Source organism: Diabrotica undecimpunctata, chromosome 8 (assembly GCF_040954645.1).
Source record: "Diabrotica undecimpunctata isolate CICGRU chromosome 8, icDiaUnde3, whole genome shotgun sequence".
In the NCBI taxonomy this organism is placed as follows: Eukaryota; Metazoa; Arthropoda; class Insecta; order Coleoptera; family Chrysomelidae; genus Diabrotica; species Diabrotica undecimpunctata.
Window position 1 is genome coordinate 33,918,153 of NC_092810.1, and position 13,935 is coordinate 33,932,087.

The following is a 13,935-nucleotide window of genomic DNA, read 5'->3' on the forward strand; positions in this document are numbered from 1 at the left end:
TAAAGGTTTAATATATTCGATACATACAAGCCAAGTTTTTTTTATTCTTCTTCGAGTACACTTCTGTTCTGTTTTAGGCTCTGTCCAGCCCAATTCGTAAGAGGCTGCTAATCTTCTTTATATATAATTCCATAATATATCCTGTCTTGAGTCGACATAATTTTTTATTCATTTTGACGAGCACACACGCGTGTGAAAAATACCCGAAAAGGAGCAAATAAATCACCGATATTCATCTTTATCGCCGACAGCGCCGCGTTATAATGGCCATGAAGTGGAAGCAAAAGATTTTGCTTTGGAAAGCGGATTATACAGATTGATGAAAACCTGAGGATTTAGATTTCGCTGTTAAATATGTATTCCGGATTTGGTTTATACCAGATAATTTTTTTAAAATGTTTTTTAATATCAATCATCGCCTTAGATGTTTAGAAAGCATTATCACATTTACATTTTATTTACAAAAGAGTTATTAAAAAACTACTTAAGGAGCCTCAAGTGGAGTTTTCTTAGGTTTTTCTTATTTGTAAGATGTCCAGGAAAACATTCATTAGATTTACCATTCAATAAAAAAGTTCTTTGCTTGTGTACAGCAGCAAGTTTGATAGTAATTTTCATCCACTCGTTCAGAATTCTGACAGTGGATTGCCCATTATCGTTTCGGATGTCATCGAAAAAACCCATGTTTTTCTACAAACGTAAGAAAAGAGAAGTACTTGTTGACTCATTTGTAAAAAATATAACTATGTTTGGATAAGTTGGGACCAATAAAAAGTTGCTATTAGATAACTATTTTTTACTACTTAAGCTTTATGTTTGCTTACAATTATTTTCAAGAGCTAAAATAAAAATACAAAACATCTGATAAAGTGGAACGGATATTTGTAAAAAAGTAGTAACTCGCCAAATAAAAATAGTTTTGTTGTAAAAAACAAAATTTGCTGCAAAACATACTTAAAAAAACATTATTACACAAATTCTTAGATCTGATAAAAATTATTTGAAAAAATTATTTAAACAAAAAAAACTGAATTTTTATAAATTAGAATAGCAACCAACAGAAAATTGTAAATAATCCTTCTAGTTTGTATTTTAATAACAATTATATTGCCAACACAATTTTTTTTTACTATTTTTTATTTAATAAAAAAAAATTATTTATTATTCACAGATACTGAAAAAAAAGTAACAAGTATATGGAAAACAAAATAAAAATGTGATAATTTGGTGGTTTTATGGATGAATTATAAAGAAATAAGTTATAACTTTTACTTAGATTATTAATTTCTGATCTTTTGTTTAAATTATTATCACTCTTACTAATACGTACCATTTCCAAAAAGATCCTTTTGAATTTATTACCTTAATTACACAAAATATTAATATTATCAACATCCATAATGTGATCTGTGTCGATTACATGCCCTGTCGAAGCACAGGATGGTTTTTTTAGTTTACAATCCCTCTTATACGATTTGGAAGATTTCTCGCGGTCTGACCAACATACACAGCTTCACACTGAATACAACTAATGCTATATACCACATTGGTTTTATCTAATTTGTCTATATAATATTTAGTTTTTGAATACAAAGCTAAAATAGTTTTGATGTTTTTTGTTGCTATTTTTGTATTAGCAATAACCTTAAGTATTGGTATTAATTTAGGCGGTAATGATGGTGTATAAGGCAGTGAATAATAATAGATGTTCTGATTGTTGGATACAATCTTCTAAGATTTTGCAAAAAATGGTGTTAAGTTATTTATATTAACAATATTAGAAAAAAGCATCCTATGTAGCTTATCTGGAGGATAATAGTTTATCCTCCAGATAGTAATTAAAATGGTTTTTAACAATTGAAGATGTTCCTGTAGGTAAACTGAACGAGAAAGCATTAAAACACATTTTTCTAATCCTGTTATTAGGGTTCATTTTCTCGTTTTCATCTTGTTTGAATGACGTGAGTATTAGCTTATTAATCTATTGCTACACATGGGTTTTCTGAACCATTTGGTTTTTACCAAGTAATGTATAGTATGTAGGTTGATAAAGACTACATTTTAAAATTATTCTAAAATATACAGGGTGTCACAATAAAGCGCGGCGTTTCAAAGTTTTATGTTTTCTTATGGAACAGAAAACATAAACCGTAAAACATAAAATACAGAACCCTGTATTTTATTGGATTTTCTAATTGTCTGCAAAAAATAAGGTATAGTTTTATAAGATTTCCCCATACCTAGGTATAGGGGGTTCTGAGTAATGTCGAATTTTCTTAAAATGTATAACTTTAAACGAGGACTCATTCTTAATTTATTTAAGCAATTCTAATAAAATTACTCATACATCTAAATAGCTGGATATTGGTCGAATGTATTTCATGATTAATTATTAAACATTTATTTACAGGGTGTTCAAAATTTGTAGTTTCATTATTGGATTATTCAATGTGTAATATAAGAGTTATTTTAAATAGAACAGCCTGTATATTAATGAACTATTAAATTATTAAAAATTATCTCTTTCGAATGACATATGGATGTCCTATAACTAGGACTGATAGTTTTGCCGTAATTTAAAATTTTGTTAAACGGAAATCGATTTCAAATATTTATAATTGTTACTTTCGATTTTTAAACCCATCATATTGACATACTGTTATAAACGAAACCAGTGTAGTTGTAAATACATTTTTTGTAAATAAATTAAAATTTTTATGTCTTTGGATTTGTATTCGTTGGGAATAGGATAATTATTATTAAAATATGACGAAAAGAAAGATGCCAACACTCTGTATAAATGAATTATTTTATTAAAAAAATTTTCCACTTTCGAATGGTATATGGATGTCCTATAACTAGGATTGATAAATTTTGCGTAATTTAAAATTTTCTTTTCGATTTCAAAATATTTATAGTTGTTACTCTCGATTTTTAAACCCATAATTTTGACATATTTGGTATAAATGAAACCAATGCAGTGGTACACAAATGTGCATACCTACTTTATACTTTAACTTGCTGATACACAACGAATCAGAAAGAATTTTAATAAAACAAACAATACAAAATAAACATAAATAATACAAAATAAACCACAACTTACTACATTATAAGCAAAAAAAATTTAAGCAACTATAACAAATTTTCTCTTACAGCGAAATAGTTGGGTAATGGTTAAATTTATTCCATTATTGATTATTAAACATTTATTTACAGGGTGTTAAAACTTAGTTTCAATTTTGGATTATTCAATATCTAATATGAGGCTTATTCTGGAGTATTCTATTTTTTTGCACTTTGATTTTTGTATATCATTTTAAGTTTTTAAATACATTTGATTTACTTATATTGTTACTTATTACTTACAAATTAGTATACTCGTTTTCATCGTTCTTGGCGTGTGCCTGAAATAAGCTACTACGGAATTTTTAATATTCGTCTCTCTCTGATACACAGATGCGTAATTCAATTGTGCGAGTCATGTTCGTCATGGTAAAGTGCGATGAGAAGGGAATGAAGAGACCACTCACGTCTCCCAGTATTGTAGCAATAACACCGATGCGTTTGGCCGATACGGTGTCGGTGATAAGTTCGGCCTCTTTACGAATACAGATAGCTGGCAGTGACGTGTTTTTTTTTTAACATGTTACCCTGATCTGTGCAGGTTTGAAGTAGCTGCTGTAATAGTTTTTATAAGTAAACAGTTTTTAATTAATTAATAGTTTGAGCTCTTACTGTGTGGAATTCCATTATATAAAATAATACTCTCGACACCTTTAAAATTCTAGTTTATTAGAAATTAACTCTCTCTCTTCCAAAACCAATTGCAATAGTGACTTGTGGCATTGTTCTTGAATGAGCTGGCTAATAGGTTTTTAATTGTAGCAATTACCATTGATATTTTATGTTGTTTTAGTCGATTTTAGTCAGTCATTGTTGGAATTTGTTCCGAACAGTTTTACTTATTATGTTTTGTTGTGAATAACTAATTGTTCTATTTAATAAAAAAAATGCCGGGAAAAACGATAACAGGAGAAATGCGACAATGTGTAGTTCATTTATTGGAGTATTTTAAAAAAGAAAAAGAAAACAACGGACCTTTGCTTTCGTTATCATCGGTACATGAACGAGTAGCGGACGCTTTGAAAATCAATCTTTGCATAGTGACAAGAATAAAGAGTGAATACAAGACAGGGGCAGCTCTTACTATACGAGGAGAGCCACGTAATGTAAAAAAAAAGACTAATGATGTCAGCGATACTATAAAAGGAGAGATTAGAAATGTACTGTATGGCATGAAAACAAAAGGAGAGCACGTTACAATTAAAGTTCTAAATACACATTTAAGAAACAAGCATCTCTATGACGGTTCTGATACAAGTTTGTGGCGTCTTATGAAAAATTGTGGGTTTTTATACAAACTAGAAAATAGTAGACGAGTGCTTTGTGAGAAACCATGTATTGTCTCCAAACGACATATGTATTTTTTGAGGCATTATATGAGAAATTTTTTAAGTCCAAGCCCACTTCAGTTCGTTTTTTTAGATGAAACATGGATATTCCTAAAACGGGCATATAAACGTACTTGGCAAGATGACTGTGTGAAAAGCATCAGAAAAGGACACGAAAATACAGGTAAACGCTTTGTTGGTTTACATGCGGAAGTAGGCAAGGATTTATTAAAGATGCTGGATTACTGTTTTCTACGAAATCGAAGAGTGCATACTATCATGATTCTATGGATAAAGAGTCTTTTAAAAAGTGGGTCTCCGAAAAGCTGATACCAATGTTGGAGGAACCATCTCTAATTATTATGGATAATACCTCATACCATAGCTCTTTAATAGAAAAGTTACCGAATGCCAGTTGGAAAAAATCGGACTTACAAGAATGGTTACGATCGAAAAAAATAATTTTTGACGACGATTCGGGCAAGACAGAGCTATTGAGTCTTTGTCGCCACAATAAACCACAAAATACCAGGCACGTTATAGACGAGCTACTCCAAGAACATGGGCATCAGGTTTTGAGATTGCCTCCATATCACTGTCAATATAATCCGATTGAGTTGGTCTGGGGCATTTCTAAACAATACTATGATCGTCATATTGGAGAACATGGACGTGGATATGAAACAGTGAAAAAAGTTTCGGGTGATGCATTAGCTGAGGCAACACCTGCAGTGTGGGCGAGTTGTGTTAACGATACTGAAAAATTAATTCAGGACGACTGGGCAAAAGTAGTCACATGTGATGAAAATGAAAGTAGGATTATCATCGATTTGGCGGAAGATTCCAATGATGAAGACAGTTCGAGTGAAGACGCTGACTGATTAGCTAATTAATCAAGGTCAGTACTTTGTAACAGTTCAGAATTCGCTACAGTGCTTAAAACTTAAAAAATCTGTATCATTTTTTAATTAAAGTGGGATAAATAATTAACACTTTTTTGGGTATATTTCAAAATCCTTTTAAAATGTACTTTTCGTTATATCCTGTCCTATTGTACTGCAAGCTAGAAAAATACTTCTTCGCAATTTATACGTATATTCCGTTATCATTATATTTATATAATATAAACTATTATTTCGTTTGACATGCTACATTTTGCTCCGCCACTGGAGGAGGTAAACAAATCGAGCTTAGACAAGGAAAGACAGATGAAACAACTTATTGCAAGTGTTTTTACACGCACACGCCAAGAACGATGAAAACGATTATATAAATAAGAATACATTAGGACACGCGCGAGTGCGCGATTCGGCTATCGGGAGAGAAAAAGGACCACTAGTGCCGATCACGTGCTAGCGCGTGATGTAAAAGAATTTGACAGAATTATGAAACTCTTTAAGATAATGATAATAATAGCTTAAAAACACAATATTAAAAAATTATGACTGTTTTAAATTTCAAAAAAAAATGGCTCCTAGCCGAGTTTCATCCGCTTTGATAGGTAGAGAATGTGTTAAAGGTTTACCTTGTATTCAAGTTCTTCCGTTCACGGAATTTTTAGTTTTTTATTGACGCTTATAAAACAAAAGTATTTACTTCGTTTTTGTAGTTGTAGCAATCTGCTGATTCAGCTGTTGATTCATCTGGTGTGTCTTTATTTTGCTGTGTAAACACATTTCGTCATAATGTCAGGACATTGATTAATTACGTTATTAAATAGACTTCTCGGTTATTTGACATCCAAGAGAATTAAATTTTTCTCAGACATAAACTTCGAATCTCGATCATTGCGTTTTGTTCTGTTTACTGCCGTAAACGCAATACTTTAAACTAATTGCGGGAAGTATTGTATTTGTAACAATATAATTCATGTCATGCATGACTCAATGTATAACTTCTTCCAAATAAAGACGTTTTGGCACGTTTTTAAAAGACATTATATACATACAAACCAAACAAGCATCTGTGGTTACTAGCACTCTTTCTATTAACAGACTTAATAATTTAATATCGTTATGAAATGAAAAGAATATACTAATTTGAGTACACATTATTAATGTAAACGAAAACTTATTTTATAAACTAGATCCAATGTATTATTTTTATTATTATAAGTAACAATATAATATTCTATTGTTACATTGTAAAGTAACAAGCAAAGAAAGACATTTTCTTTCAAAATTCAAAATTTCCGAGAATTCATGAAAGACACCTGATTTCGGCTATTTTTGACCACTTACGACTCGTGATTTATGATTTATAGTTACATTTAATATTTGCCAGACTATAGGAGCGTAAAGTCGTATTTTATCGTCCGGTATGAAAAATGCACGTTTTCGCATTTCAACATATAAAATTAACTCTATATAGACACTCTCATAGACGTTCTTATAGACGCGATCGTGCCTAAATAAATGTGACGCACTGTTATCTACTATTAAAATTTACTCAAAAAATATTGTAGTCAGCAAAAAAATACATCAAAATGGTATTTTTGGTAATGTTTTTGATTAAAATCGACGCTCAGTGGCATCTTAAACGGAGTGTTTGAGACTTCAAACTATATAGTGGACATTCTGTAGAGCTTAACTTTAACTTTTATCGTTTAAGAACCTTCCTAAACTCTACGACAATGTCTCCTATCTGTGTTCGATCTTAGTTCGCTATTCTCGAGAACACACAATTTATTTCGCCCTTCAGACATCTATTGAAAATTTACTTTATAAACTCTATATATATTTTTGTTTATTTCAGGGATTTACTGCAGAAACATCGGCCAACGCTACAGTTCTCACAATCACTGCTTTCACAGTGGAACGATACGTGGCTATCTGTCATCCTTTTCTGTCGCACACTCTCTCGAAGCTAAACAGAGCGATCAAGTATATCATCTTCATCTGGGCAGTGGCGATGTGTCTGGCTGTGCCGCAAGCTATGGCGTTGGGGATTGTCTGCGAGAAATTTAACGGTAAGTTAATATGCCACAGTACAATAAAAAATCAAAAAAAGAAAAAATAGACAAATTACAGCATTATGTGCATATATCGGGTCTTTAATTAAGTGATTCTTGTATATAAATTACAATAAATCTCAAAGTGTGTATGAGATATTATCAAAAATTTATATTCGTTAAAAAATCCTCTTGATGTCAATATGGAATATAACATTGTTCAAATATCTGCCGCGGCTTCGCTGGGTGGCGCAAAATGTCCAATTTTTCATAACTCTGGCGCATAAATCAGGCTAAAATTAAATGATACTGTCATCGCCAGTTAACTTGGCGGTGCGCACAAACCCAAAATTGCTTAGTGGCTTAGGTGGTGGTCTTAAGTATCCTCCCAGTTATCAGGTGCGTAACACTTAAGTGATTTGCAGCTATTATTTTTCAGACTTCTTATTATTTCGGATAGTTAAGTGTATTTGTGACAATTTCTAACGATGGCGTTGAAAAATAGTAGAAAGAATAATTCTGTTATCAGTGGACAATCTCGGGAGATTATATTTAATGTGTTTAATTATTTCAAAAATATTAAACTCGAAGCAGAGACCCTAAAAACTGTGAAAGAAAATACAGCTAAAGCAACAGGTAAGTTTGTACTTACAATAAATTAATTTTAATTAGACGACTTCTAAATAATAACAAAACCGCACTACGGTGGTCTATTTGGACCAAAAATAACTCTATATTTTTATTTCATTTTAATTATATATTATTTTTAAAACACAATAGTTCTATTTCTATTTATAAGGCATTTTCTTCCCACTGGTGGAAATATTTTGTTTGTTTATGTCTACCTTGTATTAAATTAAAATAGATCAAAAATAGGTGACTATTTGACATACATAATAATGTTGACAGCTTACCACACTTACAAAAAATTTAAATTATTCGTTATTTTACAAAAAATGATCCAGAGTTCAGCACAATTCTATTACACATAAAATACAGAAAAATTAATCACGTGGATAGTTTCTTAGGTTTTTTGCTGATTACACACCTCACAGCAAGCTACAATATGATACATGTATATTTGCAAAATTTCGGGTTTCCCTTTTCGTACAGTATTTTCAATGCCCTCTTTTACCTATGAAAAAAAACCTATGACAAACAAACAAACCTATGATTTGTTGACAAACCTATGGCTTGTTTTTAAACCAGGAGGAGTAATTCAAATTTACCTTTAATTTTTTTTTACCTTTAATAATTTTATAATGCTATAATATTTATGGATTACCGTCGAAGGCCGTCATGATCAACCCAAAAAGAAGATATAATATATTTGCAGAATTTTCTAGCTACTTTCTTGGCTGTGAAACTTTTTAGTTTACTCCTCCTGGTTTAAAAACAAAACATAGTGGAGGATTTGGTTGATTTTGTGTCGGCATTCCAGATTATTGCATAACAGTTTGTCGAATATACGAGAGCAAATATTATCCTCCACGGGTGTAATTTCCTCAACAAAATAATTGTTTGCCTACGTTTGGAAGAGTATGTCATAATCCCACAGGTATTTCCCTCACTATAGTCGAAGTTGTTATTTCACGTAGATTTTACTAAAAGACATTCGAGACATTATAATATTTACTTATTTAGTGTAAAAACATGTAAAATGTAAATAATAATTTTGAAATAATACCAAGAGTTAATGGATTTTGGGAACAGCTTTGACCTTGAAAATGCCACAAAGAATATAACTAAATATCTCTTTTCTTACTTAGACTCTTTAAAGTCTTTTACAATATTTTAGAATCGAAGATATGTAATTATATTATTAATGTATTGGATTTTGACAAGAGCTATGCATTACGCCTATTTAGTACACAAGTTTATGTGAAATGTTCAAGGTCATAGCTGTTCCCGAAATCCATTACCTCGACCTGTATAATTTGTTTACGATTAAAAAGACATTAATAGATTACGTCAAATTCAAAAAAATATTACTTGCTAATGACATAAGTATTTGTATAATACAGTTAAATAGCAAAACAGGTCAAATATTTCTCAGTATTTAAAATTTGGTATTTAAAACCCATTAAATTCATGACTTTCTCCTAATGACTGATTATGAAAGCGGGCGTTAAATTAGTTAGGACTAGTGTAATATATTGTGTACTGTCTTTCGATATGGCAGTAAATATAGACATTTTTATACACCTACATCCTAGATAAAATAAATCACTATAGTTACTAATTCTTTTACAGGCATTTCCATCAGAACAATCGAAAGAATAACAAGCGAGGCAAAATGTTCTTTGAATAATACCGGCAGAGTCCATTTTTCCAGTCCAGGCAAAAAACGAGTCAGTAGATCAATCATAGATTTGCCGGAATACCAAATAAGCGACATTCGCAGAATAATTTACGATTTTTATAAAACAGAAAAATGTCGGGTTACGGTAAAAAAATTAAAACAAAAAATTCACAACGATTTGGATATCACAATTTCACAAACATCTTTAAGGCGACTTCTACGCAAAATGCAATTTCGTTGGAGGAAAACCGAAAACAACCGAAAAGTGCTTGTAGAAAAAAGTGCAATAAGAGCTTTGAGAATAAAATATCTGAGGCAAATCAAATATTTTCGGAGTCAAAATAGGCCAATCGTGTATGTTGACGAGACCTACTTACACAGCGGTCATACTTCTTCAAAGAACTGGACTGACGAATCAACCAAGGGGTTATTTTCAAATATTTCCAAAGGTCAACGACTAATAATAGTGCATGCCGGTGGGGATATGGGATTCATAAAAAATGGGTTATTAATCTTTAAATCAGGTTCAAAATCAGGGGATTACCACTCTGAAATGAATTCAGACAACTATGGAAAGTGGTTACAAGAACATTTATTACCTAATTTACCTGCTAACTCGGTATTAGTTTTTGATAACGCACCTTATCACAGCATTCAGTTGGAGCGGGCGCCTACATCAAACTCAAACAAAAATCAAATGATAGAATGGTTAATGCAGAAAAATATTTCATTTACACCTAGTGCTTTAAAGCCTGAACTGTATGAAATAATTAAATATCATAAACCTCATCATGTAAAATACAAATTCGACGAAATTCTACGTGCGCATGGCCATATTCCTTTACGTTTACCTCCTTACCATCCTGACCTAAACCCTATCGAACTAATATGGGCGACAGTCAAAAATAATATAAGGCAGAAAAACGTTACATTTAAGCTAACTGACGTACAAAAACTCGCCGAGGAAGAATTCACTAATATTGATGCAAATGAGTGGAGAAAACGATGTTACCATGTCATTAAGAAGGAAGATGAGTATATGGACAGCGAGATAGTTGCTGATAACGCCACGCAAATAGCTCCAATTATTATAAATCTTGACAGTGACTCTTCCAGTACAGAGTTTTCTTCTTCCGAAGATGAAGATGAAGAAAATTATTAACAATCAATTAATTTTCAAATAGATACCACTTTTCAACACGGGTACTTGTTTTAGTGTTATAATAAAACCAAAATATTAAAATTAAATAATTACTGTGTTGCATTTATTTATACAATATCCTCCATTTAATTTGAAACCCAATATCAAAGTAGATTTGTGAATTAAATTCAGTCAATATTTTATAATTTGTTTACTAAGTTAAATAAATATTATAAACTGTTGTATAAACAATGGCTTACTATTTAAATTGAATAAAACAAAATTACAATTTCATCTTTCTAATAATATATTAAAGCTTGCGAAAAATATTACTTTTTTAATTGTGTAATAATTATTTGACCTATACCGCTACGCTACTGAATATACTTATCAGAAATAGTAAACCAATAGGATGAATCATAGGGCGTAAACATAATTTATTTCTCTGTGACGTTGTGCGTACTCTCTCGCCAAGTTAGCTGGCGATGATTGTAGATAGCTATAGTAGCTGGTAGATACTTTGCTTTTTGCGATTCCGGCAAACTATGCCGGATATAAAATTCTACTTCCGGAATAGCAAACCTGCCCTAACAAGCTCATGGTTTTGCCACTAAATACCCTTCTCCTTGGAGAACCATGTCACCACGTATAAAATTTCTATCTACTCCTTCTTTCTCACCTAATTATATTTAAGAAAAATATGGAGAAAACCAGATGCAACAAATCCGTTAATTAAGGTGGAAGCTATCATGCTAAAAACTGAATGGTCGCACGTCACGCGGTTGCTAGCGATGCTTTTGGGACACTGCCAGCAGAATTGTGTCTAAACCAAATATCAACAAGGGTGGTCTACTTAAACATCAAAATAAGCGCAAGATATATCTTAAAGATCGTTCAAGTGTACACCACTACTACAGGACATCCAGATGAAGAAGGTCAATAATTATGAGACGATCAAATATCCTGTGCAGTCAGGGAAAAACCTAGCCACTTTTTAATAGGTGAAATAGGTGGCTATTTCAACACCAAAATATGCACTGAGGAATGTGGCAGAAATGATACAGGCAAACAACTGTTAACTATCCTTTTGGAAAACAATTTCTATCACATGAACAGCTTTTTTAAAAATAAAATCACGGAAAATATATATGAGAAAGCCCTGACGGAAATACAAGGAACGAAATCGACTATTTTTTAACAAACAAAAAAGAATTATTTATATAAAGACTGCAATGAAAGCCAACACATAGATGGGGTGAGATTTATTGTAAACCAAAAAACAACAGGCCCAATTATTGACTTTAAAACCTACAGTCAAAGAATGTGCTATTTGCGCTTGAAAGGGAAATTCTTTAATTAAAGTTTGATTAATGCAAATGCACCAACTGATGATAAACCAGATGAAATAAAGGAACAGTTCTTCAAAAACCTACAGCAAGCCTACAGGAGATGTCCTAGAAATGACATTAAAATTGTATTGACACGAATGTATGTGTGACATGCATGCAAGCATAGGACGAGAGCGAGTTTTCATGCCCACAATAGAAAAGTATGGCCTACTCAACATCAGTAGCGATAATGGATTGCGACTGATAAACTTAGCAGCAGCACTCAATATGACAGTTTCTAGCACCTATGTTGAAAATAAGAACATACACAAGGTAACCTGGACCTCTCCTGATGGAAGAACAATGAGTCAGATTGATCACATCTTAATAGATTCAAGGCGTGGAACAGAGGTAATAAACTGCAGAAATTATAGAGACGCAAACATAGACTCAGATTATTGCCTAGTGATCTCAATATTGAGGGCTAGAATTTTAAATACCAGTAAAGAAAATAAAATGGATACAAAAAAAAGAATGTGCAAAAGCTGAGAGATGCGACAATTGCAGAACGGTACTCGAAAAACATCACCAACAGGGTAAGGAACCAAAATGTAAATGAAGAAGTCCAGACAGATATAGACTCCTACTGAACTAGAATAAAGGAAGACACTGAAGCGGCAGCGAAAGATGAAAGAGGAACAGAAATTTGTGCCCGTAAAAATCATTGGTTTGACAATAAATGCAAGAACGCAACAAGAGAAAAAAATGAAGCCTACAGAAAGATGCTTACCTGACGAACTAAAACAACTGTAGAGAATTACCAGACAAAGAGAAGAGAAGAAATAAGGATACACAAAAGAAAAAAATGGAACCACCTAAATACGGAACTTAAATATATAGAAAATCCTTAACAGAGAGAAAAAATTCAGAGCATTCTATAAGAAAGTTACCATCAACAGAAAAGAATTCAAGGCAACCACAAGATAATGCAGAAGTCAGAATGGTGACCTATTAACAACAAGTAAAGATGTATTGAGTAGATGGGTGGAATACTTTAACTAGGCACTTAATATGGAGGAAGAAGATAACCTGGAAGACAAAAGAGATGAGGTAAGGTGAGCAGACGAGAGGGTAGAGGAACCACCAACGATTCTTGAAGTTAAAGATGCAGTTAAAAAACTAGCCAGAACCAAATCACCCGGAATACATAATCTCCTAATTAAACTATATAAAGAAGGTGGCCATGATACCATTATCTTATAAAAGTAATACAGCATCGTTTAAAAGCAGCATCTTATAACAGAAATATGGACACAGAAATCCCTCCCCAATTACAGCATCTTATAAAAGAAATATGGACACAGGAATCCCTCCGCAATGATTGGAATATTGGAATAAAAGTGGTAAAAAAGAAATACATTAGACTTACAATCAGTTTAATTTTACTACCCAAGACGACCGGTTTCGCTTTCTAAAATTTGCGAAGATGATGCCCTGATGATGCTTTGCAAATTTTAGAAATCGAAACCGGTCGTCTTGGGTAGTAAAATTAAACTGATTGTGAGTAAGTCTAATTTATTTCTTTTTACCTCTTTTAAAATGGACTCACACAAGCAACACATTCATGATTTGAATATTGGAATACTTTGCACCATACACAAAAAGAAGATATATTTGAATGCTCTAACCACAGAGGAATTACGCTTCTAAATAAAATATTTTCCACAGTACTATGTCACCGTATGGCATCATATGCAGAA

General features: G+C 32.0%; 1 protein-coding gene across 1 annotated transcript in view; it reads left to right on the forward strand.

Moving 5' to 3' along the window:
• The window catches only part of LOC140447412 (pyrokinin-1 receptor-like), a 649,679-nt gene that overhangs the window by 259,461 nt on the left and 376,283 nt on the right, over nt 1–13,935 (forward strand). Inside the window, exon 3 of the mRNA XM_072540050.1 lies at nt 7,209–7,422. Within this exon, the coding sequence (XP_072396151.1) occupies nt 7,209–7,422 (214 nt within the window). The remainder of the gene's footprint in view (nt 1–7,208; nt 7,423–13,935) is intronic.